At 39.2% G+C, this 17,140-nt stretch overlaps 1 protein-coding gene across 3 annotated transcripts in view; it reads left to right on the top strand.

Moving 5' to 3' along the window:
* Positions 1–2,000: 2,000 nt before the first annotated feature.
* Positions 2,001–17,140, top strand: part of LOC108430640 (pleckstrin homology domain-containing family G member 3) — a 72,753-nt gene continuing 57,613 nt past the window's right edge. For all 3 annotated transcript variants that reach the window (XM_037542184.1, XM_017703247.2, XM_017703246.2), the window contains exons 1-3: positions 2,001–2,068; positions 2,330–2,708; positions 16,963–17,060. In XM_037542184.1, the coding sequence (XP_037398081.1) occupies positions 16,982–17,060 (79 nt within the window). In that variant the 5' untranslated portion in view covers positions 2,001–2,068; positions 2,330–2,708; positions 16,963–16,981. The remainder of the gene's footprint in view (positions 2,069–2,329; positions 2,709–16,962; positions 17,061–17,140) is intronic.

The following is a 17,140-nucleotide window of genomic DNA, read 5'->3' as shown; positions in this document are numbered from 1 at the left end:
AGTAACGGCCTGTATTAACCATTTTAGCCAAGTTTATTTGCTGTCTGTACATTGGATCTCATGTCATGTTTTGCTGGGGTTTTTATTTTTTATACATGTACCACTTCTTGTCTGGTTGTTATTCAGCAACTCTTGCTCAGGGTGAAAAGTGTAGTGATGTAAATGGTCAGTTCTGTTTTGTCATGAGAGTCAGTTTGTCAGGCACAGACTGAGAATGTTCCTGAATTTAATGTCATGAAAGCTGCTGGAAATGGTTTGATTTGATTGGATTTAGCTTTGCCTGGACCTGACAAGCTGCTCCTCAGTATTTTTGGGAGAAAGCCGAATTTAAATCTGTTATTGATTAGCCTTTTAACATTTTTAGTTTAATTATTTCTGAGTTTTTCTCCTGATAGATGTACACGTACCTCCTGTTCTGTCTTTAAAGAGACGTTCAAGGATTTTTTTTTTAGTAAAGGGAATGGTTTTATTTAGAACCACGCGTTCTGTATGAAGTCATTTCATGATCAAATGCTTCTGTGCATGGTGAAATTGTTCTTCAGAATGATGGAGAATGCTATATATGGTTCTATATAGAACCTTTTAGAAAATGTTCTATGACACCAAAAAAGGGTTCTGCTATTGTTACAATCAACGTATTTTCATCAGTCTGAAAAACCATTTTGCCATGCAAAGATCCATTTTAAACATGACATTTTTCCATATACAACTCATGATTCTAAATCGAACCATTCTCTTTACTAAAGAACCCTTGAAGAGTCGTCTTTTTAGTAGTATAGAGTGTGTGTGTGTATGTATATGTATGTGTGTGTGTGTGTGTGTGTGTGTGTGTGTATGTATATGTATGTGTGTGTGTGTGTATGTATATATATATATATATATATATATATATATATATATATATATATATATATATATATATATATATATATATATATATATATATATATATATATATATATATATATATATATATATAGAGTATATGTATAACTTAATGTAAGAAACAAGATTGTTGAGAACTTTTCTTAGTTGAACTGTGCAAACTAATTGATGGAATTCTGAGGCAAAATCACATGTGAAATAACTTTTTCCACACTCCTGTTTGTACATAGATTATATATGTGTTTATTAGATGTGAAGTATATTCATTTGTTTTTAAGCTTCAATAAAATATAGAATGTACTGTTTCATTTTACTAAATATGAGCTCAGAAAGCCTTTGGATTGGCAGATGAGCTTTCACTCTTAAGCTTTAAAAGCACATGAGAATTTTTTGGACGTCTAAAGTGGACCGGCATCAGTTTCTCAATTTTTGCAGAAATTTGCAAAAATACGTTGTGTGAGGTTCGATGTGTTCATCCTAGAGACACTTCATGACTCGGAATTGTTTCCAGTGGTGGTGATAGGAACCAGAAGTGTTTAACGCCTGTTGTAGTTACCTCAAAGAAAGTTATCAAATACAGTGGTTATAAATGCATTACCTGGTGTCTGACACTTTGACAATAGTTTTGATAGAAGGTTTTTGACGTTTTCTGAAACGTATTGTTTGAATGTATTTGTGGTGGAGAGGAACGTGGCCCTCCAAGGCCGTGCCTGTCGTAAGGCAAATGAACACAAAAAACCTATTTGTTCAGATTTACCACTATTTTAAAATTGTGAACATTGTATATGTAGTCTCCGAAGATTTGTGTGGATTCACTGGTCGCTTGAGTCGGTTTTATATTTATTTATTTAGCAGTGTGGACACCGTGACCCCTGGTTGCTATCGTCACCACTGTAAAGAAATCTGAGTCGTCACGTTTTTTGTAGAAGGCACCATTTCACACCAGACCTGTCTGGCTTTATTTACATATGAACTACTTTAATAACGCAGAACTTTTGAAACGTGAGTGGAGTTCCCCCTTAAATGGAATTTGTGCTTCCCCAGTTTGACCAATAGAGGGAGACGCTGGTCAATTTTTACACGAAGGCGAGTCCGAGCTTTGGCAGTGAGAGGGAAACAGGATGGCTAGTCAGTGAGTGAAGTCCGTGCTCAGTGCCTGTGAAACTGGAGTCTGAAGTTTTGGGTATTTCGGTTTTCCGGTATTTCGACACATATAAGTTAAAATGATGCGTAAAGAGCGCAAGGTTGACAGAACTGGTCTCTGTCCATTCCTTTTAACGCCATTTTCGTAATGCATTACATAAATGTATGAAGTTAAAAGGTTTTTTTAGTTGTCTCGAATACCCTTTTATACCTCGCTTTGAGCAAATACGTGATTTATCCCAAAAAAGCTCCATAAAACAGCAACGAAACTATCAAAGAATCCGTTTTCTTTCTTCTGCAGGAGAGTAAATCAGCTGGCTTTCTTTGCCCAAACTCCACAGGCATGAAAACTTGCGGGCGTCGTGGGAGCACAGGGCTTGCGCAGAATTCACTGATCTTCAAATCATCGTCATCACAAAATTCCTCGCACGCGTGGCATACAAATCGCAGGTTCTGCGCAGCCGCGGCGCCGTGCAACCCTGCGCTGACGCGCAGCGCTGGGCGGAGTGAAGCTCGGAGCTGCGCTAATTACACAGAGTGGAGTTGTACTCCATGTGGAGATGTAGCGTCTACAGGCTGCATGAAACCGAGGACCCAAAGCAAGCGGCAAACAAATGTTTTCAAAGTGCGAGTGTTGAGATAAACTCCCTCTTCGCTGCGAGGAAGCCGAGCTGCTGCGGGTGAGTTTTATTCGTCTTAAGAAAGATGCACCGTTGCTACACCTCATCTCGTCTCATGCCTGACATATGTTTCTGATGACTTAGTTAAGTCACCTCGGGAGCTTAGGTGGGCAGAAGAGCTGACAGAGCCGTAGTGATTCTGAATTGTTGTTCTGAAGCGAAAGCTTTTAACACCTAACATCTATCTAGACGACGCTTTTCACCACTGCTGCCTTTGCCGAGCTGTGGAACTGGTTGTTTTCTCACAGGACCATTAACGCTATGTTCCGCTTACAGGGGCTGGCAAAAGTATTTATCACCCTCAAAAGACACCAGATTCCTCTGGAGTGCAAGTGGCACTTTGTTCATTTGTGCTGTCATTTTATTTTAAAAGACTGACTCAAAATCCGTTTAAACTGATAATGATTCCATGTAATGACTATTATTAAACTGATCATTATTTTAAGTAATGACTATTATTAAACTGATAATGACTTTATTCAGTGACAAATGACTAACTGAAAAATGCTGTTCCCATAAATATTCAACCGCTGTGCTGAGGAAGCTACGGGTTTTCACAGATGAAATCTTTTGCCCTAACGAGGACACAGTTGGATTGCAATTGGCCTTTACGTGTGGATCATTTAAGAAGTTCCCCCTTTCTGAATGGATCCCCTTATTTCAGGTACTATGGGTCAGACTGACAGTCTGAAGGAAGGCTGTGAGAACGAAGACCAAAGAGTGTTCTAAGGCAATCAGAGATAAAGTTATAGACCTGCACAAGATAGGAAAAGGCCACAAAATAATATCCAAAAGTTTAGATATCCCAGTGAGCGTTGTTGGATCAATTGTGAGGACGCGGGAACTGCATCATACCACCCAGGCGCTGCCTGGACAAGGCCGACCCTCAAAAGTCAGCATCAGAGCGAGAAGGGGTCTCTGTGAGGAAAGCCTAGTTACTCTGAAAGAGCTAGAGTTCAGAGACTGGAGTGATGGTGCAGCGGTCAAAGATGTCAAGAGCTCTTTACCTAACTGGCCTATATGACAAGGGGGTTAGAAAGAAGCCATTGCTGAAGAAAGACCATAGCAGAGCATGTCAAGCCATAGCTAAAATGTGGGAGATTTTGGTCGGATGAGACAAAAATGAAGCAGTTTGGTCAAAACTCAAAATGCAGTATGGGGCACAAACTGAACACTGCTTATTCCTCAACAAACACCATCCCAACAGTGAAACGTGGAGGTGGCAGCATCGTGTGTGGGGATGGTTTTCACCAGCAGGGTTTGGGCATCCTGTTGAAGTTGAAGGACGGATAGTTTGTGCAAAATACAAGGAGTTGATACTGTAAGACTGCCAATCTGGAGCAAATCATCCTTTAGAGTTGGGTGAAAATCACTTTCGAACAGCGTGCAAGTTGGTAGAAATCTACCCCAGCAGACTTAAATCTGTTATTGCAGCGAAAGGTGGTTCTACCAAGTACTAGTCCGAAGGGGTTGAATACTTTGTTTTTAAAATACTCACAAATAATGAGTTTAGACTTTGAGCTCAAGAGCATATTGGTTTGCAAACAAATTAACTGAAACATTCTGTGTCATTTGTAATTGAGGCAATAGATGTGGCCTGTGTGATTTTACTTGTTGTTTTCTCAATATTTTTATGGTTTGTTTTTAATGTTTTTTTTGCTGGCTTCGAGATAAAGATGGTATGTAGGCTGCCATGCAGAGTAGATGCTCCTCTCCTCTCATGCAAGGAGAGCGAGGAGAGATGTACAGTGAGATTGTGGCTTTCATACTCCATGAAAGTCTGAGGCATGTTGAGATAAGCTTGGAAGATGCATGATGACCTACAAAACCCTTGCCTGCTTAGAGCTGCCCTTGTGTGAGGGTGTTTTTCTTTGTTGTGCTCATTTGAAGTGTCTAAAAGGTATGTAGTCTTCATGTTTAGGGCAAAGCATGAATGCTGTAGCATGTGTTTAAAGAGGAGTGCCTAAAACTTGCCATATTACAAGATATAAATCAATTTGTCATGCTATTCTAATATTCTCTAGCTGGCATCTCTCATCCTCTTTGTTTTGTTGGAATTTACAATTTTTGTATCCTTTTTGAGTTTTCATCCATCAGTGGTCTTGCACTACAGTATCTGGCATGCACTATTCAAATGTCATACAACAACTGGCAGTCCCCACTTATCTAGCTTCCTTCACCATTGTCTGTCTAGCAGGGAAAAAAACAATTTGAACAGCCCACCCTCAAGTACCAACACTAAAAGGCTGGTAGTTTTTCAAAAGTTTATCCCACCTTCATGATGCATCATCAGAAAAAGACTTTTAGTATTTTACAGGAAAATCTCACTCGACAGACTACTGTGGCGTGCTATTGAAGACAACTAGGTATGCTTACAGCCAGATGTGACCAATTGATTGGTCGTTTCAGCTGGAGTGTTTCTTTCAAGTTGTTTGTTATTTAACTTTTTATTGAAAAGCTTTTTTTCATGGTTATAGCAAGCTGTTAGTCATACTGTCTCACAAACATTTCACATGGAACTGTACCTGGCCTTCAACAAAGGCTCATATATGCACATATGCTAGGCAAGGCCAGAAGTTTCAGGACTGATAACATGTGTTTACTTTACAAAAGAAAACATTTCTCTGGCCGTTGAACTTCGGTCAGGATTGTTTGGCCATTTGCATGTCAGTTGGTTAAAGTTCTGATTTTGGAAAACTGTGTACCAGCATCACATACGTTCTAACGTCGTCCGTACCTCATCTTTATCTCTTTCATCTCACACACATACAAACAAGCTCATATGAGGTTCTAGTGAGGTCTGCAGGTTGAGGAACGTAAACAAGCCTTTTATAGCTTCGCAGTGTTTACAACTTCCACTGAGTGGTGGCAGATAGTTATTTCGTTCATAGGATGGAATTCATGCAGTGCATCCTATGTGAAGTTGGTAATGTGCCTCTAGTTCATGCCATAGCTTAATGGGGCAGGGCTGACTGCATTTTTATTTGCTCCAAGTTGAACAGTTGCACCTTTTAGTGCAGCTTCTCTCCACTTCCTCATCTTAAAGAGAGTTTGTTTCATGATAGTTTTGAGAAGGTTTTGGTCAAAGGTTTTTTTTTTAAATGAGAAAAAAATGGATGTTTTACCAAAATCAGTCATACAAACAATTTAACCTTGCAATGACATAATCAAAGTTTTTATTTTTGGACATACAAGCTTTTATAACAGTGATGGCTTGCAGATTCTGTACCTTGAAATGTACAGTAGCAGACTTATACTTTCAATATACCAGGGTTATATGTTTTTTTATAGTTTAAATCTTGCAGTGCTTTGTATATTTATTTCTAATGGGTTAAAAGGGAGCTTTCACAGATTTTTCAAAAATTCTGCATAATTAAGTGGTTAAGGTGTAAAAAAAGTCATTCAGAGTGGTTTGATGTAAAATACTCCATTTTAGAGAAACTTACCCTGTCAGAATTGTTTACAGTGGTGGTGATAGGAACCAGACATTTAAAAAGTGTAATGCCTCCAAAAGCTTGCTTATGAATATGCATGTAGGTTCACTGGATCACCACCACTGTTAAGAAAATCAGAAGTTAAGTTTCTCTACAATTAACCCTTTTGCATCAGTTATTCAATGTTTTTTTTTCTTCACACCTCGGCCACTAAACTTTGCAGAACATTAGGAAAATCAGCAAATTCCACTCCAACAAAGACACACACACACACACACACATTTTCTAAGCCGCTTCTCCCTCAGGGTCGCGGTTCCAACAAAGACAGAACCTCTTAATTCACAGTGCTGACATAATTGGGCCCAATCATCATTTCGTAGACAGGCTTTTACTTTGACCTTGTTTGTCTAAATTGTCCCCTATGGACCTGTACTAAGGTACTGTTTCACTACCAGAGCTGCTTCTTCTTCTTTCGGCTGCTCCCTTTAGGGGTCGCCACAGTGGATCATCTGCTTCCATCTTACCCTATCCCCTGCCTCCTCTACTTTCACACCAACCATCTCCATGTCCACCTTCACTACATCCATAAACCTTCTCTGAGGTCTACCTCTTCTCCTTCTGCCCGGCAGCTCCATCTCCAACATTCTTTGCCCAATATATCCACTATTCCTCCTCAACACATGTCCAAACCATCTCAACCTGGCCTCTCTGGCTTTATCTCCAAACTGCTCCACCTTCACTGTCCCTCTGATCTGCTCATTTCTAATCTTGTCCAGCCTGGTCACTCCCAACGAAAATCTCAGCATCTTCATCTCCGCCACCTCCAGCTCAGCCTCCTGTCTTTTAGACAGAGCCACAGTCTCCAAACCATACATCATAGCAGGAGGCACTACTGTCTTGTAAACCTTACTGTTTCACTACCAGAGCTGCGAGGCTGAAAATGTTGAAGTAAAACAACTTGTCCAGGGTCGAGATCAGATCCTGCTATGATGAGACAGACAGAACTTGATGAGTTTTTGTGCCCAAAAGCTGGTGTTCGTGTTCATGGTAATATCGCACAAATAGAATTTGGTCAATACTTGCCGTAAATGAGCAATTCCACATAATCAACTCGATATGAAAATGAAAGTCTTATGAAAATGTTCACACAATCTTATTTAATATGATTTTTGTGTCACCTCCTCTGTGTCACCTTTCCTAAATGTATGGGTTGCAGCTGTAGAGCCCTCCCAGACTGTAAGAGAAACAAAAAGGACTCCTGACTGAAATGCCTCTGGCATGCAGGGGTGACTTCAAGGTCAGTACTTAGTGAGGATATTGCATGCATGGAGTGCGTAGCCTTTATGTTGGCTATATTTTAATACTGTTCAGCCTTCACTGTGCTGGAAAGAGCTAATGAGTCTGGGAGTACTTGTAGTCGTGTTGTGGGTTCTTGGTCTGACTCAGGAAATGATTATTAACCAATTAAGCGAATGGGGGGCCAGGATGTACGTGTGCCTTGGAGATACTGCACTGCTGTTTCTGTGATCGGAGGATGTCTTATCAAAGCATCTCTGCAATCACCTAATTATGATCATTAGGTTCGTTCAGTTATTATGAAAATGTGTGCCTCCCTCCGACACTAAAAACAAAGCAGAAGTGGCTGATATGATGTTAGGGTGAATCGATACACACATACAGTCGATACTTTTTCGATTCTAAGGTAAAGAGGAACTAAAAAGGAAATAAAAAAAATTTCAAGTTTCTAAAAGGTGTTCTGTGTTTTGCTTATTACATCTTAGCGTATATTTACCTTACCGGTTAACTTCACAGTTTCACAGTGAGTTTTGCTGTTTTCCATTTCTCCCACCGCCTTTATTAGACTGCCTCTCGTATTCATGGTCAGTGATGTATCTCGGATTTCCAGAAGACCTCTCCAATTCAGTCTGAAGTCCAAACTAATAGGAGAGCTCAGTTTAGCTATATCTAGCTCGATACGACAGAGAACAATTTCTGATTTGGCTGGTTTTCTGCTCTCTGTTTCAAGAATTTAAGTTTTGTTTCTGTCCAGAACTGAACAGTGAAACAAGAGTAGTACTGGAATATAAATATGATTCTATTGAAAATGAACTAAAGAAATGACATGCATTTTTCTATTTTTGCTAAATCTTGTGGTGTTAATCCATGGCATTGCATTGCAAGTTCACGAGCACCGCCTGGAATGAGTCAAGTTTATCTGCTCATTTTGAACGTTCGGCCACGTCTGAAAAGGAGTAACTAGTCAGTTGGTGCGTCAGAATGTTTGTTTGCTGCAGATCCAAAAGCCGCGCAAACCCAAATGTGGTTAGTGGGCCACATTAAATGTGCTGCTGTGGGAGCCGTGGTGGGAGTATGTGAAAGCGTGGTGTTCTGTGTGATAGCGTTTTGTCGTCTCCCCGCTGTGTTAGGATAAATGGTGAGCTGCCACAGGAAAAATGTGGGGAAAACGGGCACTCCTCTTACATTGTGTAAGTGTCTGTGTGGAGAGGGGAATTTTCTCTTTAAAGGGGGAGGAGGGCACAGGAGGGTAAGAGTGAGGTCAGCCAAGACAAACATGCACCATGCTGCTGAAATAATAAAGCCTCTGTCTTAGGCAGGGCACCTCTGGACGCTGCTCCGAGCTGTCCCTTCACTGCCTCATCTGTATTTCTGTCTAGCAGGCCTAGCTTTGGCCTTTTGGTAGAGATTTCTCACCGACTGTGGTCCTTAGAGGCATATGGAGTAATCCACCGTTCCCATGGGTCCACTTGGGCGGACAGGGTTTGCAGCTTTGGGGTCAAGCGTGGCCTTGCTGTGGCGGAAGAATGAGGAGTCTGGTCGCAGAGACTATTTTTAGAGCTGCTTGGGTCTGTTTGGCTCCGTCGGAAGTGCTTAATTAAGGAAATAATTGTCACTCTTTCTCACGGAGTGAGAGTGTCTAGTGCACTAACTGGCTAAATATGTGCTTCCTAATGCTGCTAATGACTTTCACTGGGTGGATTTAACCCAAATTACTGCTTTTTTGCTATTGTAAACATTACATATGAAAACTCAGACACAAGTTCAGCACATTGAAGTGTACATCACATTAAAACAATAATTTATGCACATCTGTTTGTTTATTGAATTATTATGCAGAGCTTTCAGCCACTAAAAGGTTTTTAGGAAAAGATGGTTGAAAGTGGCAGAATGGCCAAAACCACAGTGCATACAGTGAAGCTCACAATCTAGCAATACAGTGAAGTGTCAAAGTCTAGCAAAAAAATCATTTCTTTGGTAATGTAATTTTAAATGCTGTTTGTTTCCTTCCCTCTCCTGCACTGATCAGCACAGATGTGTTCAAACAGTTTGAACTGCAGCAAATCAACAGTGAAACACCCAAACATGGTCTGCTTCAAGTGCATTCTGTGCTACCTTTAACCTACATGCCTTTTAGAATTAAATTATTTAAGGAAATCCTTCAAAGGAAATCACAAATAATACTGATTTTTAGAAATATTTTATATATTAAAAAAAACCTGTTCAGATGCTGTTGGAAAAATTATGAAGCGTTATTTTCATAATTTTGCTATTATTATTTAGCAAACTTTTTAAAAAGAAGAGAGTCCTTTAGTTCTCTTTCAGTTGGCATGACAGTTATCTTTTAAAGCATTGACCACATTATGTTAATTCAAAATCATAAATAAAAGGCCAAATTATATGAGGGAGGGCTGTTTCTTCAGCCATTCACGCATTTCTCAACAACTCACTTCATTTTTATTTAAGTATCGTATCTCCATTAGACAAGTCACATTGCCTCTAGAGCACAAGTTATATTCCATTCCCTGTCAGAAACTTCCTTCGTGTGTGTTGACCTAGTATAATTTAACAGATTCTCATGTGGTCATGGTGATGTCATTTCCTTCCTCCACAAGCCTTTCTGACCCAAAACAAAGTATTGCAACATACTCGTTATGTTGAGTAACTCCCCTTCCTTTCACAATACACTTGGACCTCTTCGTGTTAAGTGTTCCGCACAATCATAAGTCTGGTAGCAGAGAGAGTGTGCTCATATGAGCATTTACTACACTGTGTGCTCAGTTATTAGGCGAGGATTATTTTTATTAATGACCAACTACAGTGCTCTCGGTTAATCCAAAATATTAATAAACCTCAAACATTGTCCTGCATAAAAATCATTGTCTTTTTGAAACATGCAGATTCTTCCTGTACCACTGCTTAAAGAAAGTGTCTTCTAAAAACTGTCAGTAGGCTTGGGAGTTGAATTTGAGCCCATCTTCAACCCGAAAAGGTCCAACCAGCTCATCTTTAATAATACTAGCCCATACCAGTACCCCACCTCCACCTTGCTGGCGTCTGACTCGAAGTGGAGCTCTGTCCCGTTACTGATCCACCCACGGGCCCATCCATCTGGTCCGTCAAGAGTCACTCTCATTTCATCAGTCCATAAAACCTTTGAAAAATCTGTCTTCAGATTCTTCTTGGACCAGTCTAGACACTTCAGCTTATCTGTCTTGTTTAGTGGTGGTCGGGTTTCAGCCTTCCTTACCTTGGCCATGTTTCTGAGCACTGAACATCTTGTACTTCTTGGTACTCCAGGTAGGTTGCAGTTCTGGAATATGACAGAACTGGAAGATAATGGGTTCCTGGTAACTTCACGCTTGATTCTTCTCAAATTCTTGGGAATTAATTTGCGTCTTTTTTTTTTTTTCTCAACACGTTTCTTGCGACCCTGTTGACTATTTGCAACAAAACGTTTGATGGTTCTGTGATCACACCGCAATATCTTAGCAATTTCAATAGTTCTGCATCCCTCTGAGAGACTTTTGGTCATTTTTATCTTTTCAGAGTCAGTTCAATCTCTTTTTTGGTCCATTTTGCCTAAAGAATAAAGCTGCCTAATAATTATGCACACCTTGATATAGGGTGTTGACCTCCTTAGGCCACACCCTCCCTCATTACACAGATACACATCACCTGCTAAGCTTAAATCCATTAAGCATTTAAGTTTATCCAGCTTGGAGTTAGAAAATATGCCTAAAAATGATAATATGGTCAAAATACTCACTTGCCTAATAATTGTATACACAGTGAAATGCTCAGATTTATTTTTGTCTCATAAGGTAGTAGCAATGCACCAACATGGGGAAAGATTTAGAAAGGTGATGGCCATAGATGATGTTTGTCATGTGCACGTCTGCCAATGCCGGTACATATAGAGAATTAGACATGTTCAGAAAAATAATATTTATATAAAGTTACAAATGCAGTAAAATGATTCAAATGAAAACATTGTAGCAAAGTAGCACAGTGACTACTCCTCCAGAGTTCATAACACCCATAATGAAATATTGGTGTAAAATAGCTGTGAAAACTATACAAGGGGTGAAGATTTTGGCAAATCCCAATGACCAGTGACTGACTGGCATTAGTGAGTGATTAATAGTTAACCAGCAACCCTAAAATCAAAGAAATTTTCCATTGAAATAGAATTTATAAATCGGATAGTTAAGGTTCTGAAATTAAATTGTCTGAGTTATGTTTAAATCACATTTGAAATGAATAAAATACTTAAAATATGTACACTTATTAGAGCACAGGTCAACATTAGGTATTAATGCACCAAGATTTAAAGTGTTTTGTATGAAGTGTGGAATGCAGCGCTGATACATGGGACTAGAGATGTGCATATATACGTATAAACCAAGGAACTGACAACTAAAAAAATGTTCATGATTACATGACCAAAGGATAAATATTAAAATAAAAATACTCACATCCAGCTATTATCTTCCCATACAGATGTCTGATGCTGATATATCTAATATCAATGTACATCCCTGTCAAGTGTTTTGTAGCGTTTCTTTTCCAGTGTTCTTTAGGTGATTTATATTGATGGAGGAACAGCATGCTGCACAATGTTCTGTTTAGTTTAGCATTTTGCCTTGTCTGAGCCCAATAAACCACCCTATCATATTTAGACCAACAGTTCTCATGGTTCTTCTGAGGGCTGTTACCTAACATGGTGTTTTACTGAGGTAACTATATGTGAGGAAAGGGCCTGTTCCCCCTCTGACTTGCTGAGAGGTTATAAAAAACATTACCGCCTATAGAGGAACATGCAGGAGATGACCAGCCATCACATCTGTCTCCAATTAGAGTAAAAGTCCTAGATATCCCATGGGTTTGTGGTAATGTGGGGTGGGGGGCAGGGGGGTGTTAGGGGTACCGGTCATTTCACGGGTCAGGTTTCGGTTAGGGCATTTTATCAGCTGTGGGAACAAATGCTCTCCAGTTGTGTTTGACTCTGTGCCTAGTGGGTAATTACACATCTGTGCTAACCTATGTGGTATTTTCTTAATCTTAGCTTATTGTGGCAGCAATGACAGTTAAAGACGGATGGGAAAAGGTTCTGTTGTGTTTTTTGTTTTTTTTTTGGCAGAAATATTAATGCGGAGTGTGTGAACAGACCAGTACATTATGTCTTTTGCAACCTTTTTTAATATCCGATTATGTCATATTGATTTATTAGTCAGTTACAAAATAGTCCTGATATGTGATGGTGCTTTATCACGGAGTTTGGCATGAAACAATGCACTATTGGAGACCATTACTAATTCTTTTAAAATGTTTTGGACTGATTCTTGTTTAGGAATGCACTGATGTGGAATTCCTTAGACTGTTTTCCTGCACCTGTGAACCTTGATGCACCTTGTTGGGGCTGATACTGATGTCTGTAACAGACTTTTAAAGACAAGTTTGCTGTTCAGTTTATGAAATGCATCTGCAGAAGACTAAAGCTTAAAGATCATTAATCTATTGGGAGGCCCAAGTCAAACATGACAATTATTGCAAACATCTACATTATTATTTGTAAATATATTATTTAACAGAGCCAGGAATGGGACAAACATGGAAAGCTGACTTAGAAACAATACTTTGTCAAGACATATCAGGGATAGATGGCATGATACCACTTTTTCTTTGTCCGATACTGGTACTGAACCTTGAGTATTGGCCTACACCAATACCAATAGCCAATATTCTTCAAAATTAAATATTTGATATAGTACTTACTATTTATAAACTATACACCAATTACTCAAACACTCTGCTTTCCACCTGTTACTGATATCGCACAACAATATCATGTGGTCCTGATTTTATAACACGACTTTGTTTTAGTTCACTTTACACTTTGCAGAAATTGTATGATGTTTTCAGGCAAATTATACTAGCATTTTACATGCTGAGATCATTAGTCCTAGTATAATATCTCCAGAGTAGAAGAAATGCAACTATTAAATCTCCCATTTCTATTTGTGACAAACAGTATATTTTAAAGACATTGTGCTCTGTCCCCAGTATATTTATGGTGGAGTAATGGTGTTCCCACACCATAAACAACATTTTGAATGGACAGTCAAGTCATCATTCATGCTTTAAAGTCAGCAGAGATGGTCTGCTCTGACTAGCTGGGGTGGAAAATACTACTGTATTTGTACTTTAAGATTTGTACTTTAGCAGAGTTCAACAATATGAGTTTGTATTATAATATTATAAAACATAATGTATTATGGAAACCAAATATGTATACCTGTACTTGTTAAGTACAAAGTCTTGTACAGAACAACTGAGCTTTGCAATTATCCAAGTATCTCCCAGGATTTACTGATATCATGTACATTAAGAAAATCGAAAGTCTATTTTAATAGCCTAAAATATGCTATTCCTTATTGTTCTGTGGGTTCTGCCATGTTAACATGACGTCGCAGCATTGCAACTTAGCTTTTCAGAGCGGCAATGATGAATTGGGAGGCTGATTAATTGGATTTTTCTCCCAGTTTCCACATATTTATGAACATGAATGAACATGAATATTTATGAAGATTTGTTTTAATTTCTCTCACTACTGAAGTTCCCACACTTACTTATTACTTTTTTAGACATCCAACCACTTATTAGTGTGAAATACAGCTGCCCACAACTATGCTAATTTTAATTTTGAGTAAGAACAAGTACCACCCATTATTAACCACATCACACATCACATACCACCAAAAAATTTGTTTGTAAAAAGTTTTTTTTTCTTTACTTCTGAATATTTGAGTATGTTTAGACATTAATACGTTTTTACTTTTACTCAAGTATGTCTTTTTTTTTTTTTTTTAGGCTCCATGCTTTCACTCAAGCACTGTTTCTTTGCATGTTTTCCACCCCTGCCGAATCTTAAGCATTTTGCCAGCATGCTGTGGCACTAAACACTAGTGAAGGGACTCTTCTTGTAGTTGTAAAACTAGCCATCTAAACGTGATTAGGAAGCTAGTGATGAACCTGCTGAGCTTCAGTGAGAGCCGCTTGGTCACTGCAAGATAATTGACAAACCTCTCGTGGCAGTGGGTTTAGGCTGAGCTTGCTGTCAGCTCATAGCAGTGGTCACTGATCACACTGAGGAACAATGTGGACCTTAATCCCTGAAGAATTTCAGCTGCTGTGATCTTTGATCCTGTTGCGCTCAAGCACATTCCCCTTTGAAAGGCAGAGGCTCCACTGGAATTGCAGGAGAGGAGTTCACAAGCCCAGTCTTCTGGATTAATTTAATTCAAGAATGGAAAACTAATTCATGGTTATGAGGCTTCATTACTGATGTGGGAAAACACAGTGGCTCGCCCCACCCTATCAGAGGGACTTGCTGCATGACCATGGCTGTGACTGTGCTGCTCGAAGAAGCTGTACAGCTCCTGAGGCCCTGAGGTTTTCTGCTCTTGTCCTACCAAACTAAATTTCTTTCACTTTCTTGAATGGGGTCCTTCTTTAACTACTTGACTTTTGTTTTGGAGCATTCCTCCAGTCAAAGGCTGATTAGATATGTAGATTCAACATGTGTGATGTGGAATGTTTGGAGAGTTGCTATTTGAAAGTCAATGCACAAGCCATCTTGCAGGTCTGCAAATGTCACTTCGATGGTGATTTGAAGTGGAGAGTTGGTCGATAAGTGATTGTTAATTATTGCTTTTTTGTGGTGTCTACTGACCGCTGTAGATATACAGTCAAAAGCACCCCTGGTCAAATTACGTGTTTTGTTGATTTTCGAAATGATAATAAGTAAATACATTCTCTACAGGCAACACTGCATAATTTAATGTATGATTACATTTTATTTGCTGAATTTAACGGAAAACAAAATTGCCTGTGCAAAATTCATGGTATAATTTCATTTTATGCTTATTTTTTCCTAATATGTTGGGCAATACATAGAAATTGTTTGCAGAACAATGCCATGTTAAGCTGTTCCCACTAGAGATGGTTTTAATTGTCTTTTTGTTAGTTTGATGATCACGGTCACCTTTGTCCATGACAAATCTGCACTAAGACAGTTTTGGACAGTAGCTAATAATAAGTCTCTAGAAAAGCAAAGTTTTAAGCTTCGACTTTGGAATAAGCGTTTTTTTTTTTTTTTTTTGGTCCACGAAAGCTTTATTCAATCTGTTTTTAACCAGTTTCACAGCTGCAGTGCAGTGCCCCAGCAGCCCCAGGGCTTCCTCTGCCTACAGACCCACACTGAGGTGGCGAGTGGCTGGCACGAGCTAGCACAGAACACTGGTTTAGTCTGTGCACTGGAATGACAGGAATTTCCCTCACCGAGGACGATAACGCTCCACAGCCATTTCCCTCAGCACAGAGGGCAAAGCAGGGGGCAGCAGGAATGCATGGGCCCTGGTCAGCTACATGTATCTGAATGCACGCACTTTGAAATGTAGTCAATACAAGAGGAAGTCTTGTCAAAACATTATTGAGTCACCAGTGAATGACAGCTTTGCTGCATCAAAGGTAACATATGTGGAGAAGGAAAAGGTTAGTTAGTGGTTTGTGTGAAGGAAAACACATCATTTCATTCAGGTGGATTACAGCAAGCTTATCTTCGGTGAGGAAATGCCTTAAAGCTTTCCGATCACAAGCGTGAACAGACAGTTCAGAATGAAACATCCATGTAAGGACTGCACGTCTGGTAGATACAGTTCATAATCACTGGCACAGGACCATTTATAAAGAGTCATTAGATTTGCTTGTTCTCAAATATGGCTGAGCAATATGTGGAAAAGTAATGTAAGTAATGAGAGTTAAAACTGTCATGTCATGACACACATGATATTTTGAGACGTGTATTAATAATGCCACCTTTAAAAACTGCCATTAGAGCGCACTGATTTGTGTTCTTCTGATGAAACGGGACTACTTTTGCTCTATTGCTATTGAAAAATGCTGTTGGTCTGTAAGTATAAATGATATCCACAATATACTCTGAAAAGCATATTGTGTATCATGATAATAAAATGTCATGACAATAAAATATCACATTGCCCACCTCTATTCTCAAATCTCAGTTAAGCGTCACAATTAAACATGACCCAAAGCTGCTGTTAATGTTTTTGTAATCTTATGCACCAGTGACTGATATCGAAACACTCCCTAGTAGAAAAGTGCATTTTAATATGGTAGTAATTGTTGAAGATTATTTATGCACGTAGGTCTGTTACAGAATATTTTCATGCATATTGTGCATCATGAAAATTTCATGGAGAATTGTAATAGAATATTTTTGCCAGATCACCCACCCCTATTTTCCAGCACCCTGAGGGAGATGGCTCACTACATAAAGTTACTGCCATTGAGAATCAAATACAATATAGATTTCAGGTTATACCAGGAGGCAATTATTCTTCTGGACTATAGAGATGGACTTTGGTCAGTCTGGCACATCTTATATAAATTTATATTTGTGTGAGTTTTACATCAGTTTTGTGTCTGTGTTGTGTTTGCAGTCTCTGAAGCCTGAGGGACATGCCAGAGGAGTCCCACAGCAGTCATTGTCATCGTCATCGTCATCATCATCATCAACATCAGGACTCAATGGGTGACGGTAAGAAGTATTCTGGTCTTGCTTTTTGAACTTTTTTAGAGTGCTTTAATCATAATTTCACTACATTACAGTGGTCTTAT

This window comes from Pygocentrus nattereri, chromosome 10 (assembly GCF_015220715.1).
Source record: "Pygocentrus nattereri isolate fPygNat1 chromosome 10, fPygNat1.pri, whole genome shotgun sequence".
Lineage (NCBI taxonomy): Eukaryota > Metazoa > Chordata > Actinopteri > Characiformes > Serrasalmidae > Pygocentrus > Pygocentrus nattereri.
This window is presented reverse-complemented; position numbering and strand designations above follow the sequence as displayed.